The sequence below is a fragment of the Platichthys flesus genome, chromosome 9 (assembly GCF_949316205.1).
Source record: "Platichthys flesus chromosome 9, fPlaFle2.1, whole genome shotgun sequence".
Lineage (NCBI taxonomy): Eukaryota > Metazoa > Chordata > Actinopteri > Pleuronectiformes > Pleuronectidae > Platichthys > Platichthys flesus.
In genome coordinates this window covers 11,204,393-11,226,537 of record NC_084953.1, presented here as the reverse complement: position 1 = coordinate 11,226,537, position 22,145 = coordinate 11,204,393, and the positions used below count along the sequence as shown (strand labels likewise).

General features: G+C 40.0%; 1 protein-coding gene across 2 annotated transcripts in view; it reads left to right on the top strand.

Moving 5' to 3' along the window:
• Window positions 1-22,145, top strand: part of negr1 (neuronal growth regulator 1) — a 124,531-nt gene that overhangs the window by 89,588 nt on the left and 12,798 nt on the right. Inside the window, exon 7 of one of the 2 annotated variants that reach the window (XM_062395595.1) lies at window positions 6,730-6,771. The exons of the other annotated variant lie outside the window; for it this stretch is intronic. Within the exon in view, the coding sequence (XP_062251579.1) occupies window positions 6,730-6,771 (42 nt within the window). The remainder of the gene's footprint in view (window positions 1-6,729; window positions 6,772-22,145) is intronic. 2 annotated transcript variants of the gene reach the window in all.

Sequence of the window (22,145 nt, the reverse complement as noted above, 5' to 3'; positions counted from 1 at the left end):
TTCTGCATGGGAACATCAACTGGTGTGCAGACATTTCTCGTCTTCTGGTTTTCTTCGCTTTTTATCAAGTTTGGATAATGCATTTTATTTTTTTACTTGTACACAAACTAGGTTAATCGTGTGATTTAGGATGATCCGATTACTTTTTGCAGAGGTGGCGAAGACTTAACCCTAAACCCGCCTCACTTGTGTTAAAGTGGTTGTCAAAGTGTAGCTCCAACTTTGATGAAAATATAAAGTTGATCTAACGTTCTGGTCCTGAGGAGAGAAAAGAAATTATCAAGAGAGTCAATTGCGGAGAATAACAAAATGTATAATGGCTTCATGTACATTGATGTGTTAGATTCTCACCACTTCATGGCTACCTGGGATGAGCTGAATGGCCATGTCCTCACTATCTTTGGTGGTTATAATTCATAACTGTCAGTAAGGATAGACCATTTGGGTTTTTGTGCTGGTAAACCACCAGTAAGGGATTGTGATCTTGTTCAGCTAAGTACCACTTTAAGCAGCATGTTAAAAGCTGTGGTAAAACACAAGCTGGGTTCTTTAGAGCAGAGAGAAAGCGTTCAACCTCTTTGTCACCACTTGTTGGAGTACTCTGTGTGTGCTTGTGTGTGCATAGGGCTTTTTATACCTCATCGCAGTTTGAATAACACAATACCCAGTGTCATCAGTGAATGAACGAATAATACGATGGAAAAGCACTTGGCATAATTGTCTGTGCTTCTGAGCAATTGTTAAGTTACGAAGGTGTAATGAATTGTACAAGATAACAGGCTTGGATGATAGCTTGGAAATAACTTTGGAGGATTTGTTTTGTTTCTATGTTTACAGATGGAAAATTTGTCTTTAATTGAATACAAGTGAACAGCGCTTGTACAGGTGCAGTTCATGCTGTGATTAATTTCTGCATCTCAGTACCTTCAATTGTATTTTCCTCCACTCTCAGGATCAAATCGAACCACAAAGTGTGTATAATAGAAAAGCAGTCGCCATTAATGATGTATTGGCTTTCTGAGACAAATATAGCGTTAATGTTTGATTTTTTTGTGTTGTTATTGTCAGTTTGTATTAGAAATTGTCCAAATGAAAGTTGTCACACTGGAATAGAAAGCCTGCTGTGTGAGACTAGATCCACTCATTTGTATTTAAACTAAGAAAGATGCCAGATTCATAGAAAAACAGAAGTTTTCAACTACAGCAGGTGCTGAGTATTTGTTGATTCACCTGGACTTTATTGGACCTGGACAATGTATATTCATAACCATAAATTAGAACCATCCAAATAGCTTTTGTGGACAGATGATGCAGTCAGCATGTTTGTTGTCTTGTATAATATAGTTTAGTTAATAAACCATTAGTGCTGGCTCAGCAAATGTTTGTAGGGTAATTACTGTAGACGACTCAACATGAGCACATCAGCGGGAATTGCTTGTGAAAACAGATGACTATAGTTAAAAATGAGTATCTGTGATAACATGTAGCAACTCGCAAATCTGACACCAAAAAGAGGAGGAAGAAGGAATTGAATGTCAAATTGAAATAAAAGAAAACCTGCTGGTTTCACAGCTCAAACGCTTGGAGACAGGTGAAGTAACATATTTATAGTTAAGACAATGTGACTAAGTGTAGTGATGATGTTTGACAATCTAGTCATTAATCTATATTGCCTATTGTTGCCAAGCAGAGACACAACACCGATATCAGTGTTACTGTCTGATCATTTGCCAATAATATTTAGTTGATGATAATGTTAACATTTTGTCTTATATTTCTATTTTCACCATGTAAACACAAGATACGGGAAGAGAAGATATTGAAATACACTCATTTTATAAACGCAATGAACAATAATAAATGAAAACTGTCAAAGTATTGCACATATGTCATATTGATTTAACTGTTATTATTGCACAGTTGAATTAGTTGAAACCCTGAGTGAGTCATACAGTCTAATGTGCATGTGGTCTACTGGGAGCAGAGCTGGATGTATAGCTGCAGGAAGGAGCGACCTACTATAACTCTCCTTCAGACACATATTGAGTATTACTCGTGAGACAATGGCAGAATGTTTCACCCATTAGTTCCCACCTGAGTGTAACACACGTCAAGGTTGTACTACTGTGGTTCTGAAGGCGTTTTCAGAATCCTCTGATTTGATTCTTCAAACCATCAGGATAAGCCAAATACTGATACTGATAAACAGGAAAATACAGGAGGAAAAGAAGAATTGACAAAAGAATTATTTTTAAATGTACCAAAGCATTCACTGCCGGATATATCTCCCACAGTTTCTTCTTGCACGTACACATATACACCTATGCACACCAGACCCGCACACACACAACTTATGATTTTAGCGAGGCAGTAACAATCACGGGCAATCCCTATTTCAACTTCCAATTTCATGTGCTGGATGCAAGTGAACTGCAATGAAAAGACTGAGGCTGCTCACTCCTATTTTCTGAGGAGTCCTCCAGCTTAATTGGTCAAGCTCTTATCCCCCGGCCCACCTCGGCTAAGCCCTGGAGGAGATTTTCTCCAGCTATACCCCTGACTTCATTTTGTGCCCCCCCCCCCCCTCTTCCTCCCCCCTCTGAGCAGTAAGCAGAAGAGACTGATGGGGAAGAAAAAGAGTTTCTCTCTTTCCGTCAGTGCTCAGCCTCCCCCAGGCAGGAGAGACACTGCTGGCTAGTTGGTTAATGAACGTCGTGTTTGTTTGTCACGCTTATCAATCACCTCATGTGTAGGTGTCATTTCGACATGTCTCCTCATCTGCCATTGTTGTTGATGATGTTGTTTGTCTCCACGCCGTGTGATTGTACCTGACTCATGGAGCAGGGTTGCAGGAAAATGGGAGATAAAAGGTGCAACCTGAAATGTAGGTGCAAGATAACAGCTCAAAATGCAGGGGAATGGTGTTGAAGCCATTTGGGGATGGGGAGGCAGTGTATCACATTCTAGGGATTGTATTCATCTTTGTGTTAAAAAAAACTATTCAACTTATATTTATTTGTCTGCGTGTCTCATAAGACAAATGGTGCGCTGGCAACATCTACTAGTTATATCACTAACATGTATATAGGAGTATCTTAAAGTAGTATTCTGTTTGACATTGTTTCAGGGGGTTTAATCTTAAAATACTTGCATGTCAAAATAAGCTGGATAAAGTGAACAGTGAGTTTGCAGTGTCCTTTATTATCCCCAAAAGCACCCTTACAGTGTTGCCCCATTTACCTATCATTTGAAAGCCTGCATTTCCATATTTAGACAATCAGAAAAGACATTAACATTTTCCAGTCACACTGCGATGAGGAAATGTTTTGTGCTGTAGCACTGTTCATCCCGTAGCCCAGCGGGCCATGGGAGTTTTACCCACCCACCCCCCACCCACCTTCATCGACACCGATAGGAGGCCAGATGCACTGCTTGGGCCATTTGTCCCTGGATGACTGAGCCCAGTGGACGCCCACAGGATGATATACACTCTGCGCAGCATTCAAAATGACATTGGATGACTAACTAATTAGATGACTCACAGTCTTTAAAGGTTATACATATATATATATATGATATTCACTGCATCTCGATGTCACATTAGCACCAGCATCTTGGACTAAGACCAGATAACCAAGCCTCCCACTCCCTACATTTGCTCAGCAAGGTTTTGCTTGTGTCCTGTGAAAATGACCCCTAAACACACAAGCAGAAGCACAACTGAATTAAGTTGCTCTTTGTACAAAACAAGAGAAACAAAAAAAAACTGTTTAGCTATGGGCCACACAGAGCATAGGTATGGATCCATCATGTCTTATCCGCAGGTTGGTGCTCCTGTCAGTGTATGAGCCTCTGTGTGAGGCGCTCCAGTCAGCAGGGATGCAACTAGTTAGCGTGACTAGCATTGTTAGCGCAGCCATGCCGTGTGGTGTTCAGCCCACAGACTGTGTAAAGATAAGGTGCAGCCACTATGTTTCTGGATCAGCAGAACTGTGGTGTGCAGGTGAAGGGGGCAAAGATTCACGTGTCCACTGGGTTATGATGTTTTTATCTGTAGATCACAAGTGGAGCCATAGGGCTTATAAATGTGATAGGGGGTAATGGATTCACAGAGAGGGACGTGCATGCACTAAAAGACTAACATGAATACATGCCCAGCTCAGCAACAAAATTACAGAGTAGATCCTTTTACGTATTCCTTTAACATCCTCCATTTTATTATCCTGCAGGGATAAATGTTTAAGAATAGATGGAACAGTTCAAACAAACAATGTGTTGCTGCATGATAATAACTGGATCTTTTTCTCAAATGGAGCAGTGGACTATTTATCCTCTAAAACTATTACTTTAATGGATGCTTACTAAGTTTTTTACTGGGCTACATGCTTTATTAGTTTGATTATTATTTTGCTTTACTATCTTGTCTTTGTTATTGTGAAATTTAGCTTTTAACACACCTAATTTTTGTGTAAAGGCTGACAAGAGTCCATAACCCGTAATTGATGTGTATTATATTAAACTTGTGATGAGCAAACCCTGAGCCCGGCCCAACATGAACATTGATTCCATGTTTCATAAATCTCTTACAATATCCTGTCTACAGAGAACAAAGAGAATAGCATTCCATGAAATGAAATAGCTGTGAAAACTAATGCATTTTATCTCGCAAGTGAGCGGACTGTGCTATAGGTCGACTGCCATACAGTACGTGAAACGATGCATTGCTCTACTGAAGGAGAGAAGGAGTCCAAGTCAGATTGGAGCTGTGAGGGAGAGATTGCATGTCAAAAGAAATGTTCCACATTAATGGAAGAGTGTCTGAGAGCTCATGAAATGACTCACTGGTGAATTCATGCTCAAGTATTAATCAGATAGCACCAAGCTGCCTGTTTGAAGAAAGAACTAAAAAGAAACCGTCTTCACATATCGGCTCCCTCAGGAGTACCTAGAGTGGAAACATCGTGGAAGAAAAGATTAATTCGACCATTTCACCACCAATATACCAATGGAAAAGCCATATCATGCCATGTATGAATACTGATTCCCACACAATTCCCCCTTCCAAATTGAATGATGAAATCAATTGAAAGCAAAGGTTTTGTTGTCGATGGCGTAACAGCAACAAAGTCATTTACGCAGATCACTCTTCAGAGAAGCGACACAGAGATCACAGACTGAGAGCCTGGTGTCGACTATGGCACAGCCCCATTTGTCCCTCAATTCAAACGGCCATATTGAGTTCCCATGTAAATGGATTAAAGCGAAGAGAAAAGTAGGCCCCTGCGCTACCGCGTGGCCTAGATACAGCAGCTCACTGCAACAACATAAAGTCGTATTATTTTTGTGTGTGGTTACGTGCGAGGTGTAATCATGGCTGCCATGGTTTCCCTTGTGAGAGATAAGCTACTACACCGCCATGAAGCCTTCTGGAGAAAGGTGGTTTATACCTTTGTTGGGAGCATAAATAGATTTTTTGAGCTGCAAGTATAAGTTCCTGTATTTGTATGTCAAAATCACAAAGCTTAAAACAACCCTATGAACCGGAGCACTGCATCTCTCTGAGTTGTGCTCTTGTGCAGGGTTCTTCCTGTAAAGAGAATCGAGAAGCAGCCGCCTCTGTCAAATTCCGTGCCGCCTCCACCTTGCAACAGAATTCTAGTACAGTGGAAACCACTTATTGTGATCCTGGTTGTCCCGGACCAAATTCATTACTATAAGCGGATGATTAAAAGAATTGCATAGCTTCTATATGTTACTCCCGGAACTTGAGGGAAAGGAAACAGCACACACACTCCGCTGCTCCACTGAGTCACTGCAATAGGCTGCTAACAGCTTATCCAAAACTTAGTGCTTGTTTACCAAACAGAAAAAGCTCTGTTATTTATTTATTTAAATCAGGTCAAATGGGTAGGAATGATCACATTACAGGAATTACTTCATTCCAAACTAGCATTAAATAATTTATGTCGCAATGCAGTATATGGTTTTAGCCGTGAGTCAGAAGTGTTTGGTACTTGGAATCAACAACCTCATCAAAAGAAGAACTTCTTCTGCCACAATATGGGACAAAAAAATATGTCATCTCACCAGTTTCTTGATGTTATAGATATAATATTTTATGGCTCATGGGTAGCAGGTTCTAGTCTCTGGTTCTTAATTACATCTCACACACAAGATGGTGGCTTCAGTATCTGGTCTGTTTTAGCTTTATTCAGCCTATGGCTCATGAAAACTAAAAGGAGGATGCAATGTGTAAAAGACTGTGGAGAGGGGAAATAAAATCAAACTGATGTGATTTAAGGACTGCCCGGAAGGTGTAGATGAAATTATGGGTGCTATACGAGCATGATGTGATCTTCCACCATCAAAGTGGGACACTGCAAGTTGTTTAGCATACCACAACTATGATGAAAGTTGTTATCAGATCACAAAGCCCCTTCAGGGCGTTGGACCAGCCCCAGTTCCCAGATTCCCCTCCGTTTTTGTCTGAGAAGTAACCCATGCAAATCTGAGGCAAGTGGGACGTGTAGTTTATGAGCATGCAGATCTTGCATCTTGCCACAGAAAACACCAGCCCTTAATGCATGGAGAGGATCTGTCTCCATTCCCTGTCCTTTTGTCCTTGCATGCATTTTTTATTTCTTATTTTTTACGTCTCCATTCTGTTAATAATACATGAATGTCCTCTTTCCCTCCCCCTCCCTCTTCCCCCTCCTCTCCTCCCTGTAGCAATTATTGAACCCACCACCACTAGTGCTGTCTCAAGCCCAGGTCAGTATATGTCACCATGCTGTACACCAAATCAGCAAAGAGGTCCGCTGCCTCATACTAACCTGAGCCGAAGTCCTCTCCTCCATCTTGATTTACTTCAATTGGCTGGCTGGAATGACCTCTGGGTGTACAGCTTATTTGTATGTCCTTTTCTCTTTTATTTGCATTCCTTTTTTGGTTTCTATAGCCTGGCTACACATAGTTATTGCAGACAAGTATCATCGCAACACCCTGCCCCCCCCTTCATTAAACCCCACTTCTGCCGCCGCAACCTCAACGTGGAGCAAAGAATAGTAGTCATCAAAAGTGGCTGTTCCATACAGTATGCCTCTGGGTCTGATGCTTCACATAATGCTGATGGCTTCTTCTTCTTTTCTTCTTCTTCTTCTTTTCTTGCCTTCCTCACCACCAACAGCACCACTTTCCTCCTCCTCAGTGCGAGATAAATGCAGTATACATCAAAGGCAGGATGCTGTTGGTGGCAAAGGCCCTTGGTTTGCTGTTTGTGAGATGGAATCTCTCCTGCCTTTGTAGTTTTATCATTTCCCTTCTGCCTCCCTCTCTTTCTCTCTTCCAGTGTCTTAATCTTCCTATATCCCTCTCTCTCCTTTCTCTCTCTGCTCTTTCCTCTTCCTAGAACAATCAGTTGGAGCTCTGCCAGCCTCTTTAACCTGATCCCTCGCTAGTGCTGTTGTCGGTGCTACACTGTCAATGTCGCCCTTGTTTCCCCCCTCGCTGTATTCTGCCGCTTCCACATTTCAGCCCAGAGTAATCCCCTCCGCTTGGTCGTCTTTTCTTCCTCTCTAATGGTTTTAAGCAAGTCGAAGAATGTAATCTCTTATGCTGGTTACATTATTTTTGCTTAATACTGTACATGCGCACAGAAACATGCAGACAAGCACTGGCATTAAAAAGCTTTCATGGCCACAGACATACACAATAGACACCGGGATGAAAACATGTTGAAATATTCAAACATGCTCAAATGCATCTGCACTAACAGTACAAATCATAATCGCATGTAAGGATTCATATTGCTTGTTGGATCTGCTGAGAGTGATTTTTTCATCATTATCTGTGGCTCGAGGCCATCGGTTTCCACCTGGCACAGCCCTGGATTAGATCTGGTTTTTCTATGTGTATTCTCTACCTGTCTATCTGAGCCAAATATAATTATCCACAGAGATATTGTCAGATAACAAGTTAAAATAAGCTAAGCAGCAATGAACAGTCCTGGCATGGCCCTGAACTGTGATTTGTTGTAATGCTTGCAGAACAAATTACAATTTCATGGTCCAAAGGAACACCAGTGGTTTCAATCGTGTAGATAAACCAACTCACAGACCCACTGTTCTTGTTCGGTTCCAAGTTGTATTTGAAGTTAATTTTTTGATGCTCCCCCTAAGTGGCTTGGCGAAGGGAATTATTTTAGATCCCTGCGAAATGATTGTTTGTGCCAACCATTGTTTAATCAAGTTTAATAATTAATTTGAACAGGTTATTATCTGCTCTTATTTCCCCCGTGAGTGAGTTCGGGAAGATGTACTCCCAAAATAAGGAATGAAATTCTAGTCTGTTAGGTAAGCAATTCAGGAGATCTGAAATAGAAAAATTGCTCACCCACAGCACTTGCAGTGCATGTTTCAGTCCATTGATCCAGAGAAAATGACAAAAGAAATCAAATTAAAGAGAGAAAACAAAGTTAATAACCAGCATCAGTCATTGTGCTTTTATTTCTAAAATTGCTGTGCCAGTAATACTCTAATAAAAAGTCAGATGGGCCAAGATGTAAATGTGCAGGTTAATTGGATCCTACTTGCATGTTGGATATTAGATTGTTTCTATTCAGAGCTTCTATACTCTGCTGTTGTTTTCAACTGCAACTTGAAACTGAATTACAGTCCAGCAAGAATGGTATTCTGGGCAAGCTTGAGGTCTCTGGAATCATCCTGAAAGAATGAAATCAGTGGCTGCTAACAGATGGTACAACAGTAAGAAAAACCACCTGAAAACAGCAGTTAAACAAAAAGTGTATGTTAATTAAACTGAATAAGATAAGTGCAATAATGCAAATTATTCTCACATTTTGGAAACATACTTAATGTTTTTTAAACAGAAGGTATCTTAACCTATTTGGGACCTAACTGGATCAAAGCAGACCACAACTGGCTTTATTGTATACAGTTAATACAGTACAGTATGGATTTCTACAATCAAAACACGAATTGTGCATCTGAATTGCAATGAGGCTCTTTAGATAATACTAAACTTAGAATTCATAGCGTATACAAATTAAGTGTTATCCTGAGTACTCTGCAGAACTAATGTATTATAGTAAGTCATTTCTGTAAAGTGGTCACTTACCACGATCTTAAGACTCTGTTTGGGGGGGGAATCATACAGGCTCCAAATCGACTAAAACATAATAATACCGACTGGTAACTCAACAGTACTCTCTTGAGAAAGAGCGATTACAGATAGTTCTCTGAGGAATCAGAGTTGTTTGAGTGTGTCCGACAGGCTGCTGAAACAGTGGCCAGGGCACTGTTCTGGGCTCTCGTTTGCTGGGGTGGCGGCATCAACCCTGATGATGCTATCCAATTTATTTAACTAGTGACGGAGGCCAGCTCAGTAGCTGGGCTGGAACTGAACAGACTGGAGGAAGCACCAAAGAGGAGGCGGCGGAGATGATGAACAGCGTCCTGGATAACCCCTCCCACTCGTCCTTTGACAAACTGTGTCAGATGGAGAGTGCATTCAGGAAGCCAGCACTCTTCTGGCTATCGCTTGCGCCTGATTCTCTACGACACAACTGTGAGCAAAGTCTACAGGCAAATTTATATTGCCGCATTGAATTGACGCTAAAGGTGTGGCCTAGTCACATTATAGGTACGATCCCCACGCCTTAGCTTGTCATGCAGCTCCTGAGAAGTTTAACTACATAGACTATGTATCATTCGGTTCAATGTCTGTACCCATCATCACTCTTTCCTGCAGTGGAGTAAAGATACTTCTTATTCAACATGTATTAGTTCCAACTCCAACATGACCCTACCACCCACTAGCATTGGCTATGTAATTAGAGAGCAGCACAGAGAGAACAGTGCAAAAATATCAATGCTCTCAGGTTAAGACTTTTCTGCATTGATTCCATGTATAAGTAAATACCAGGCTTAAGCCTCCTGTTTCCAACCTTCATGCTAAGCTAAGCTAATCTCATTCTGGCTGTAGCTCGACATCAACCGTGCAGTTGTGAGAGTTGTGCGTTATTGATGTTCTCAGCTGCTGTGAGTCAGCAGGAAATTGTATTTATGTTTCTAAAAATATAAAGCTAATATTTTATGATAATGCTAGTAGGATTTTATTTATTCATTATATTATTCCATTACTATTTTACTTTGACACTTGAGATTACACGCATCATTAATATCTATTCCTAGTAAATAGTCATGTTTGTCGTAGATATAAACTCTCAGATATAAACTCTCCGACTCTGCGACCAACCAAACGTGAAAGCTTCTCCATCTCTGTGGAAAACTATAAAATTCTACTTTTATTGACAGGGAAGCTCTTCAGCTTTTTTTTTTATGTTTGACATATGGATTTGTATGTATTTACCTAAACATAAAGCTCTGCTCCAATACTTTGAAGCAGGTGCCACAGTGCCACCCTGTCATCCCGATGAAATGCAGATCTGTGATAAGCATATGCTCCCACCGTCTTTCACTTCTGTTTATTTCTGCAAATCACTTGACAGAAAAACAATGTTCCTTACACCGTACAGACTCACATTTCTTGTCAAAGAATACAGTGCTACTGGTTCAAGGAATATCGCATGCATTAAACATAATGTGTGACTGTGCTTGATTCCCATGTGCCATGTTAAATCCCAAACAAACACAATTCAGTCAGCCTGAGTGGAGCTAAGTGAAGAAGATCCACATGCTGTTTCCCTCTCACCCCGTTAATCCAATTCTTAGCCCTCATTTTTCATACTGTATGATTAGTTTCACTGATATCTCTTATAATCTGAACTAATTACAGAGGACATTACTCTTAAACCTGTCATGTATCTTGGAGGCTTGTCATGTGAAGCATTTTTTTGACCCTCCCCTTGACCCAGTGTGAAGCAGTAGGAAAGAGGAAGGGGAGATTAATGAGACCATGAAGTTTTATGTTTCTTGTTAATACCGTGGAGTAGGCCATAAAACACAGCCCTGCTCTGTATTGAGGGGATTCACAAAGGGGCGACCTTTAAGAATTGTTAACTTTTAATCCAGAATAATGCTCCACATTTTCTGTATGCATTCTACAAAAACAGTTAAATCATTATTTTATATAGATGTTTAGAATTGAAAGTCTCACCAGCTAAATGAGGACCATTTTATGAATCATTCGTAAAGGTCAGATACCTTTCATTATTCGAGGTTCAGATAACAACATTAAAGAGATGATCTACCTTATTAAGAATTCGTTGTCCTCCAGAATTAAAAAGTCATTCACTGAGCTCCCCAAGGCCAAAGCAGTGGTAATCAAATAATTTTAGTAAGCATATAAAGCCTTAATCAAAGCAGAGCTGGCCAAATTAAGTCTCAAATTGGGATCATTTTTTGGAACATGACTTTAAACAAGGTAAGGTTATGTTTTTTCTCTTTCAATTCTCTATTTTGTGATCTGATGTTTGGACCAGTTGAACCCTAAGGCACATGCTGCTGTTATTACACTGTGCAGGACCTTCTCAATAAATAAACAGTTGGCATTTTTATCTTAAGTTCTAAATGAATATTCTCTCTTGGCCATCACTTTGTAAATATTAGACTAACCACTAATGGAAAAGTTTCATACACACATTTACCCTGTCTTTGAAACCATGTAATGCGTTACTTTAGTGATTAAATCTGCAGCTGTTTTTCAAAATAATGTTGCTACATTTTCCAACTTAAGCCCTTATGTATAATGCATTTTAGCTGAATTCATTAAAGTTTAAAATCTTTTGGATTTGTTACCATGTTTTTCTTAAGTTGGGTCACAGTGGGAGTAAATAGGGATAAAAGAGTAATTTATTTTGAATTAGATTTTTATTTTGAAATAGACATGCATCCTGTTCAGCTGTGAAAGTCCACTGTATATGAGGAATGACCTCTCAGTTTCAGCTTATCAGTTTGTAGCTTGTTATGAAGGCAGCGCGACCATGAGATTCACCAATTGTTTTATGAAACAGCTTCTTTACTTTGTCTGCAGGGCTGTTGTCAATGTGGTGTCACATCAAACCAAAACCTCTATTTCTAGTTGTGTTTCAACATGAATGCCACAACATCAGAGCTAGCGAAATGGAAAAACTGCCTCTCATATTCAGTAACTCACTGACAGTTATTTTACATGTTGAACAAAGTACAGCTAAGCATGAAAGTATGACATTTTTGTCCAGAAAATACAAACAGTGGATAATGTTCCTACTCTGTGGGCCTGCAGCACTAAAGGCTCATTAATTCTCAGTGTTAGATATATGGAAACAGTCGGAGCCCTCTGTCCATACCCTGCGTTCATTTTGTCTGTATTTGTACATGTTTCTCACAGCTCTCAGCTGTGGACAAAACAGACAGAATGGAGCAGTACCACTTGAGGTCCTGTAGGGCAATATGGCATGAGGAGGAAATTTGTGTCCCAGTGTATTCAATGCCCACACGGCCATGTTTGTTGTCGTCATAAATTCTCGACTCTCGAAACTGACATATTTCATAGGTAATAGTAGCATAGGAAGTCCTTCCAACATTTTTTTAAACAACGTATGCCAGCGTCCTTATGGGCCGTTACTGATTGTAATGACAACTTAAATACTGGGCCATGCTAAATTATCAGACCTACAATAATGTTGTGGGTACCCTCTGCTTTAGGACACAATAACATATTATTGCTGTAACAATGTGTCCTTGAATTTATTCCAGGATTATGTCTGACATGTACAGGAGAACACTGATACTTGAAATATTGGATTCTTCTGATGCTGTTGAATGAGCTGGATAGATCTGCCTGTCCTTTGTTTAACCGGTGAAAAATCAATCACCCTGATCTCCGTCAATCAGTCGGCACATCACTGATTTCGAAAAAAAAAATTGATCCGTCTTTTCGTTCACAGACGATCTGTTGTCTTTTCAGACATTTTTTCTTAGCAGACAAGAAAATCTGACACAGACGAGTAAAATAGAGCCAGGTACCAGATTTTAATAGGAGATATTTCCACTCCCCGGCTCTAAGTTCACACAGAGCGCAAACTTTGACATCTCTCTTACCCTGCAAAGCTCAAGATCCTAAAAATCTACCAGTTCCTGAACCTGCAATGAACTAAAACATACCAAATAGCTGTGTGTGTTTTTTGCAGTAGGTCTGATGTAAAAAGGTACGGATAAAAACTGGGAGAAGTTGTGTTCACCAAACCACAGTTAAAAAATACCAAGAGTTAACAGTGCTTACAAACACTGTTCTTCCACACCTCTGTAGCTGAAAGACCTGGGACAGAAGTGCTGAAGCTTAACTGCATCAGGTGGCAATTACAATATCACCACCAGTCTAACTACTGAATACAGTTTGTGAGTCACCCACAGGTAATGGCAGTATAAATACACTGCACTTATGAAATATTCAGTAGGTTGTAATACCTTCCTCCTGCTGGTTCTTGTCCGTGTTGTCGTGTGCTGTAAGTCCTCGAGGACTGGTCTCGTTGAAACTAGGGTGTTAAAGTGCTCGAGGAGCCTCTACAGTAAACAGCCCTGCCTTTCTTTTACCCACCACGCTTGGTGTCAGACACACTGAGCTACCCACAGATAATCCTTTTTGGCAGTGCATTTCCAACCAGCCTTATCAGTTATCCGGTGGCAAGATCAAGAGCCGCGTGAACCCCTTTTGCACCCTTACCGCCGCCGCGGCTCCCATCCCATAAGGCTTGTTTTGAGGTGATATGCTGACCTTCATTTTTACTGAGTGTAAACTCACCCAATCATCTCTGCAAGGTCCTGATAAACAGTTGGCCTGTCATCTATCTTACTTGACCCCAGATCCCTGGACAACATAAATAGACGATGGGTTTTGTGGAACTTGGGGCTTGTGTTACAGTAAACAGGTTTAAAGACAAATAAATGGTGTTTAAGAAATCAAACATGCATTCCCTCATTTGATTGACTGCTATATTTATATATATTTAATACATGAACATATATCTTGAAATGCATATGAAGAACAAAAGCCTCAAGCGGCTTAATTTATGAATGCCCACATTATAAAATGCACATTATATACAGCATTCAGTAGGGCCTCTAATTTTCTAATTTTATTGTGCTCTTGTGCATTACGGCACAGTCGTCTGAAATATCCAAGTGTGCCAGTGTTTCCACAGTTCATTTAATTGATCAACAGTTTCCACGCCTTCTAACAACACTTTCATTACTATAGCGTAACTGCATATATTTTCAGGAAATGAAAGCCATTACTTTGATATTATAAAAGCACGCAATGTGATTACTGTACAATCTTCTGTTTTTTCTCTCTGCAATTCCTTTTAATGAGTATTAATCAAGGGAAGTGTTATTTTTGCTATTTGGCTGATTGGTACGCAGTTGTTTGTGTCATATTAGTCATTACGTGTTTGGTTCTCTTGTGCTCTTTCTACCGGGGGTTTTATTTCAGTGCCCTAAAACACATTTCGAGCGCTAATACTGATTAGTTAAATGCGGGAGTTACCTACAATGAAATTGATTTTGTGTTTTATTGTGTCGGGAAGAGTGCTCTTAAAGTGACTCAAAGTAATGTCTCTTTTTTCCCTTATTTGCTTGGTTAATTAATAATGAAACACTTACATGTTCTTTGTTCAGAAAAAAAACTTCTTAGAAGCAAAAGAAAACATAGAAAGATTGATTGTGCAGATGCTGCTGCAAATAACGAACTAGATGGTGTAATTTATACCTCCCACTTTACAGCTAATGGCAATGTTCAGTGCCAGTGCAGGAAATTGTGTGCCCTGTATTTAGCTTGGCAGATTGTACGGATGTGGAGGTCAGGTTGGTAAATTTGTATAGGATGCTGGAGATCAGAGTTCATGCAGAGACCGGCAATTACCTTTTTCTTTTGTATTCAAGTTTCCATCTTTACCTAACCTTATCTAAGAGTTGTATTGGCCTAATGTCAAACATACCTAGAACATATCCACCATAACCATGATCTTTATATGCACAATGTAAAGTCATCCTGTATCTATTTCCACTCAGGGAGACACTGGAGTCACGGTAGTGCTGAAGTGCGAAGCCTCACCCAAGCTCCATGTTTTTCTATTTTCTTTTAAAAAAAGATCAGTATGACCTAGTCGCACTTTAAAATAATAAAGAAACTGTAACAGATTACTATTAGAATAATAAATAATGAAGACTCCATTATAAAACATTAAATCTACTTGCAGATCATGTCTTCTGGAGTGTGCTACTCTGCATAGCATAGTTGGCAATTAACCAGCTTACGTCCTGTTATAGCTCTGCGTTTAGTGCAGTACCTAAAGTGATCACTAGTGGTAAACAAAGGCGCAAACGGACTTACTCATTAAACCTAATGAACTAAAGAAGAAATTGCAGGAATCAAAGATTTTGAAGTGTGTGCTGATTATTGAAAAACGTCATGTCATAGTAACATTAGAATCATGCTCTTGGGGTTGTACAGCAGTAATTCAATATATTGTGATATTTTTCTAGTTTCTGCCTCATGTTCTCAGACATTTTGAACTTTCAATAAGGGCTTCTCACCTCTCCTCCCTCCAATCTCAGCTACATAAACAGATTATTGTCCATATTCACTGTGCCTTCACATTTTTTCTCCTCATTTTCGGGGCTGCCTTTCACCTGTTTGTCAGTCTTTGATATAAAAGTCCCCTTCCACCTATCAGCAGATTATTCTCCTGACTCCACATCTTCTAACCGAGTCTCTCTGTCTCTGCCTCTCTCGTTCCCACATGCACCGTTCTCCTCTCTACCTCTGATTATCTCTCGCTCTGTTCGCATCGCCTCAGGAGTGCGAGCCATTAAATTCAAACCTGGCCTTGCCGTCAGTCCCACGCGCGCACAGAAGAAACACAGCAGTGTGCCACAAAACCGTAATAACTGCCCTCAGAAGAACAAGAAAGCTACTTCAATGACTCTTTTTCTCTTTTCCTCTTTCATGGATGTTTCTCTGTATTTGGGAGGATAATATTGGCGGTGGGTATTAAAACTGAGACCTGTCAAAGCTTTCCCAGTTCTTAAAATTGTGCCAAAGAATCTTCTTTCTTTCTTGTGTTTATTCCCACCTCTTATTTTTGCTCTTGTTGGAGGCAGTGCTTTTATCCCTGTCGCTGTCACTTGCGCCTTTTTTCTCAGGCCCAAATATTCAGAGTCTGCAGATCACCAAATCTCACACATCTGCCGCTGCACCCAGACGATCAAAGCACATTATGTATTGTAGCTCCTTCAGGTCTCCGACATCCTTCTCCGTTTTTGATGTTGTACTTACAACTGTTTTTCAAAACCTGTTCCCTTCTGCTTGAATCAGAAGTTCTGCAAATAAGAAGAAAGAACCAAGAAAGGGAAGTCTTTGTTAAAGGGATAGGGAAAATGTTTTTTTGTCAATACAAATCTTATTCCAACTTTAATTGGCCGCTCTTGCCACAGCAGTCAGGTTGATTAATAAGCTAATTCAGTTGGAAAGATGAGTTTTGGTGGTCCCAACAGCAGACAGCACGGTGCGGCTGCTGTGTGAGAGCTGGAGCAGAAAATGGATAGTCATTTCCTTTTATGGCCAGGAAAGGCTGCTGTAGAGATTCAGTCTTGGTCTGTAATTGAGACACCAGGGTATATTTTCTTTCAGGACAGACTCTAATGGTTAGTGCATTAAGGAGGATGATTGAAGTTAGCCACACACTTACAGTAGAGGCTGCGGTAAATCAGAAAAGATGGCTTTTTGGCCAATTTGTAGATTGCAGTGAGTTCACACTGTTCAGTGCTTTAGGTCCTCCCTCTCTCTCTCTCTCATCTCTGGTGAGAGCACTCTTCAGCAGAGTTAAATGGGTGTAATTTTGAGGTAAAAGAGAGAACACTTAGTAGTAGTAATGGAGGGAGGGCTTTGGACCATGTCATTGCACTTGGAAATACAGTGAATGTCCTCTTTGGGCCTCGCTCAGATACAAGTGACCTCTGCTCGGCACCACACTCAGCTTTTGTATGCAGCTCATGACTGACAAGGAGCTGAGCTTAAATTGAGACATCAGGTGGACTCTGCATATCCACACAGCTGCAGACTCAAGATGCGTAGTCCTGCTGTGTCCAAATTAGCAGTTTGAGTTTCTTTTACCAAAACTTAGCTGTCATTAATAATAATTGATGGTTTATTGTTCTTTTATAAAAGAACAACAAAAGCTGTTTTAGTTCAGTTACAGCTATTGTGATATTTACTGTGTGCAGTTGTCATGGCTACATGTTCTGCTCCTTTTGCAGCAAAGGTGTTGATTACTTGTTTAAACCAGACTGAGATGGTTGACATACATATTCTCTCTCCTTAGGAAATACAGTTGATCATTTTTTCTTATAGTTGATCCTCTACCGGAGCTGTTCACAAGTTGGCCCGAGCTGAGCTCAAAGATATATTTCAGTTCTCTGCTTTGTGATTGCAAAGAAAATTGGCTGCAACTCAACAATCCCACACACCTCAAAACGTAGAAGCATAACACAAATAAATGACAGACTAATGATTCATACTCAGAATGCTGGTCTGCCTGTTTTTGAAGTTTGTCCCAACTGCTTAAGATTAATTTAGTACTTGAAAGCTTTACTACAGAGTTTTCAATAAGTGCAAGCTGCCGGCCAAAGAGCTGACTACTCAGTTAAGTCCAGCCAGGTACTTGATTATATACATTTAGGATTTGAATAGAATAGTTATGCCTCTGCTCCAGAACGATGCAAGCATGATGATGTGCAATGTGCCACTCTGTCAGGATCAATTCTGTCTGCTCACGGTCTATACGAATAAAGGTGTGAGCAGAGCGGGCACAGAGTCTGTGAGTATTTGAGCATGCAGTTCGGCTCTGATGGCAGAACACAGGAGTGTAGGCAAAGCAGGAAGAGAAGGTTGTGACACTGAAGGAGTCGGCAGGGTAAATGATCTCAGAGTTCAATAGGTGAGTGTTTCAAATCAGTCAGGGTGTCAGAGTCACCAGATTCAGTTTCGGGGGAAGGTGCTGATAAAGAGGGAGGAAATATCAGTTTAATATTCAGGTGTACAGACGAGATAAGAAGTCTTCAAACAACACAGGCTGAGATGTTGAAGCTCGAGGTGAACTCTGATCCAACAGGGTCTCGGTGGAAGAACTGCTCCTTATCCAGTGCAGCAGCTCGTATTGTTTAAATGCTGATGGCCAGGCCCCCTCACTTTCGGTGTTTACAAATCTTTCTTTCTCATTAGTAAGGCTCCTTCAGAAAACACTGGTGGAAGCAACTTGACAACACACTAATGATCAAAAAGTCCAGTGACTGTGCTGCATTCTTTATATACACCACACAAACATTAATGAGCTTAATGAATGATCAAATTAACTTTATCCACATTGTGCTGTTAACAGCAGGGCTTCCTCCCAATACACATTGCAAACACACTAAACCACTAAAAGTCATCAGGCCTCTGTCTTATTAGGGAAATTAGGATACACCTCAGCCTTACATTCATTTTACAGTATCTAAAATAGCATGTAATGAAACTTCACTTCATTAACGTTTACGTTTTTTTACATCATTTTAACCATGGTTTAGATTTTCCTTCTATGTGTGACCAAGGTAAGTGTAGTGATAGTTGCCTTCTGTAAATAGGTGTTGAGAATATCGCTTCAGAAGAAAAGTGAGAGGAAAGATGGCTCCAGTGTAGTGGAAATCAACAGACTCTGACAGGTTTCTTAAAGATGAAAAATGTCAGGCTGTTAAAACAATATGTATTTTCTTGTTACCGCGAAGGTGTCAATAGTTAGATAAAAAAAAAACATAATTAATAAGGTCTAATGGTTCTTAATTACAAAAAGCTGTGATAAGTCAGGAACAGGTTTTAAATATTAATAGCTATTTACAAACGGTGTGAGCTAAATTGTGATGAGCAACATTCTCCTTTATAATATTTAACTAGGCTGTTTCACAATCAGGTAGGGAGACTCATTGTAAAATACAATAATTAAGATCAGTATATATTATGAAACCGTGGCATTAGATTGTGCCAGAGGTGCCAAATTTAGGCTTTCATCGGTCAACATTTTTCTCTGGGATTTGGTCCCTGGATCCTCCGAGCTGGCTACGTTTTGCTTGCTGGCTGGCTTCTTCATGTCATTGTGCAAATCCCTGTATTGTTTGACCAATCAGTGTGGGATTCTGCAGACGGACTGAGGTCATTGAACAAAATTTTGCCTGAAAACAGAAGTTAGTACAAATTAATCTTGAAGTTTTATTTGTTAGTTAAAACGTTTGCTGCTTTTCATTTCATTCGTCTTGTTTTTTTGTTTTTCATTGACATTTTTTCATCATGGTTTTCACCAATGAAATTTACACCACATTATTTTACTGTGACACAACATTTATTTCAATGCTATTTCAGTCAAACTCACATTTTCCACTCAATCCCGCGCTCGTTACTTGACTCTGAGTTCCAACGTCGGGAAGTTTGTTGTGAGGTTTCATATAAATTCATATATGACGGCTGGCTGCCAGCAGATTACTGGTCTTTTATGTGATAGTGCCAGTGGGGGTTGAGTCAATGTTGCCAACTATCCTGATAATGCCTAAACCTCAGGAATTCTACCCACCCATGGCATGTCTTCTCCCCATGAATTTGAATCTCAGAGGGACGGGGTGCCTATATGTCCCTCCATGATAAGTGTTGGGAATTACACAGTAATTAGGTTGCCCATTCTCAACAAACCCTGACTGACACTGGCAGTGGAAGATGCCTGAGGAGTAAAGATACTGTTCCCACTGGCTCCAAAAGCAGCTAAACCCTTCCCTCCCAAATGTGCATCACGTTGCAGGATCTATTCTAGGATCGGTTTCCCTTGTATAAATCAAACCTGCAGACGTAATGATATGGAGATTCATTCAAGCTGCTGTTTTATTGTCTTAGTCTGTTGCTGACTAATTTTCCTCCCTTCTTAATTTTGCAACCACATTAGTTACACTTTAGAAATTAGTGTGAGCTGTTTTTCAGTGGTACAGTGAAGATCCATAGTATTCACATATACAGTAAATTAATAATATCTTTAAAATGATACTTGTTTGTTTTAATGAAGGGGAAAAGCAAAAGTAGACTCAACCACGTGTTCTATGAATATAATTGACTACTTAAATGGCTATAAATGAAATTTGGGTAACATGACATTTAGATGAGAGAACATTTTAATGGATAGGATAGACATTTTGGTTCTACTATTTAAACTGTGATCACGTTCCTTATGATACGTCTGGAATTCAAAATGTGTTATTTGAACATTTGACATTATGTGATATCTGGATTTTTTGCCAGACACGGGTATTTATACATTTGTTTACCCTTTAAAACCATATAGCGACAACTCTACATTAATGCCCTCTGAAAAGCAATATATAGATATCTAATAAATAGTGTACAGCTCACTATAATGTAGCTGTAGAAGATGTCAGGTTTTATTAATGTATTTAGGTTGTTTGTGCTCGCAGCAGACACATACTGGATGCTATATAAACCTATAATGGATCACATTATAGTTAACGACTTGTAATAACATATAATATGTCATTATGGGATATGCTGTAATTGTTGTCAAACACTGTACATTAATAAACACATGTCGTTTAACTGCTTTAGAAGTAGTGTCGTATAATGCTTATGAATAAAAAAACAGGGACCATAAAATCATAATGATCACAATCATCGTAATCATAAAACCAAATGAAGTTGGGATTATTTATTATTATTATACATATTCATATATTCAATATTAGGTTGTATCTTAAAGAGTAGAGTCAGCTTGATGATCTCTTCACATGTATTGGATCAGATTTCACTTTACATTACTTTTACTAAACTGCTTGTTGGTGTCACAGGTTTGTTTGAGGCTCACCTGACTTCAGTTAATCTTTTCTTTGCTACGTCAATTAAACTTTAACTCCTACATACACTACCTGCTTTAAAAATAACTGTCAGTCATCAAAGATGTGTGTATCACCCACTGAATGGCATTTCGCCCTTTGCTTCGGCTGAAACAGATTTCCACCTCCTCCTAATCACAGCAGCCTAGAGAGGAACAACACCAGTCTCACTGCATTTGATCTCCACTTTGTATGCATGATCATACTGGAGGAAATGCAATAGGGAGGGCTCACTACTGCTTTTCGGGGTTTCCAATCTTTGTCCACTGAGTGAGATTTCTAAACAAATCCTGTTGACTTCCTCCACTTATTTCACCTTCAAAAACATTGTGTTATCGATCATGTGAATCCTTGTGCGTTGTCCTTATTTCACAGCAAAGAGTTTGGTCCACCATCACCTCAAATCACACCCTAGACTCCTTCCCCTCACCTTTTTCTTTAATTCCATCTTTGCTTCCTTTGTCAAGTTTGATGTCTTCGGTTTCGCCCCTTCGCCCTCTCAGGGTGAACTCTGCTTGTTGGGGCAGTGCTGCAGCACAGTGTTGTTTTACTCTGGCAGACAATTATCTCAGAGAGGCATGGACAGAGGGAGCTGCTGTTCAAAACAACCCCCACCCTATCATAGGTCAGTCAGTGCTGCCCACCGCCCACTAAATGGCTCACACTCTTGTCTATACACAAACACACACTCATATGTAGGTACCTTTTAGGCATTCCTCCTTTTTTAATTTCTCTCGTATGCATGCTACTAAAACTCTGCACACACACACTCAGACACACACAAATTCAATCACTGTCACAAGCCTCAGGAAAACACTCACAATCCGCCCAAAAACAGACGAGAGTATCTGCAATAAACCCCCCTCTGGAAGCTGAGCATATGTACCGCCTTTCTCTCTGTTTACTAAGAGTCTTCAAAATCTTTTTATTGACATACCACGCCTTGAAGACCTTGGAGGTTTTTAAACGCAGTTAGAAAAGGTCATGACATTCAGAAATGGCATTCTCTTTGGGGAAATTGCTTGGATGTCTTGCGATTAAATAAGGTTAGTTCTATCGACTCGATTTCCGAGCTGTTTGGTATCCTGAAGAGCGCTAAAGAGTGGCCGGCTCTCTGAATACAACAGGCTCTCAGTGTAAGGTGGAGTGGTGTCACCATGTGTGATACACTTCTCTAGAGGCTAATAAAGAGTGCAAAAGAGACTCGCA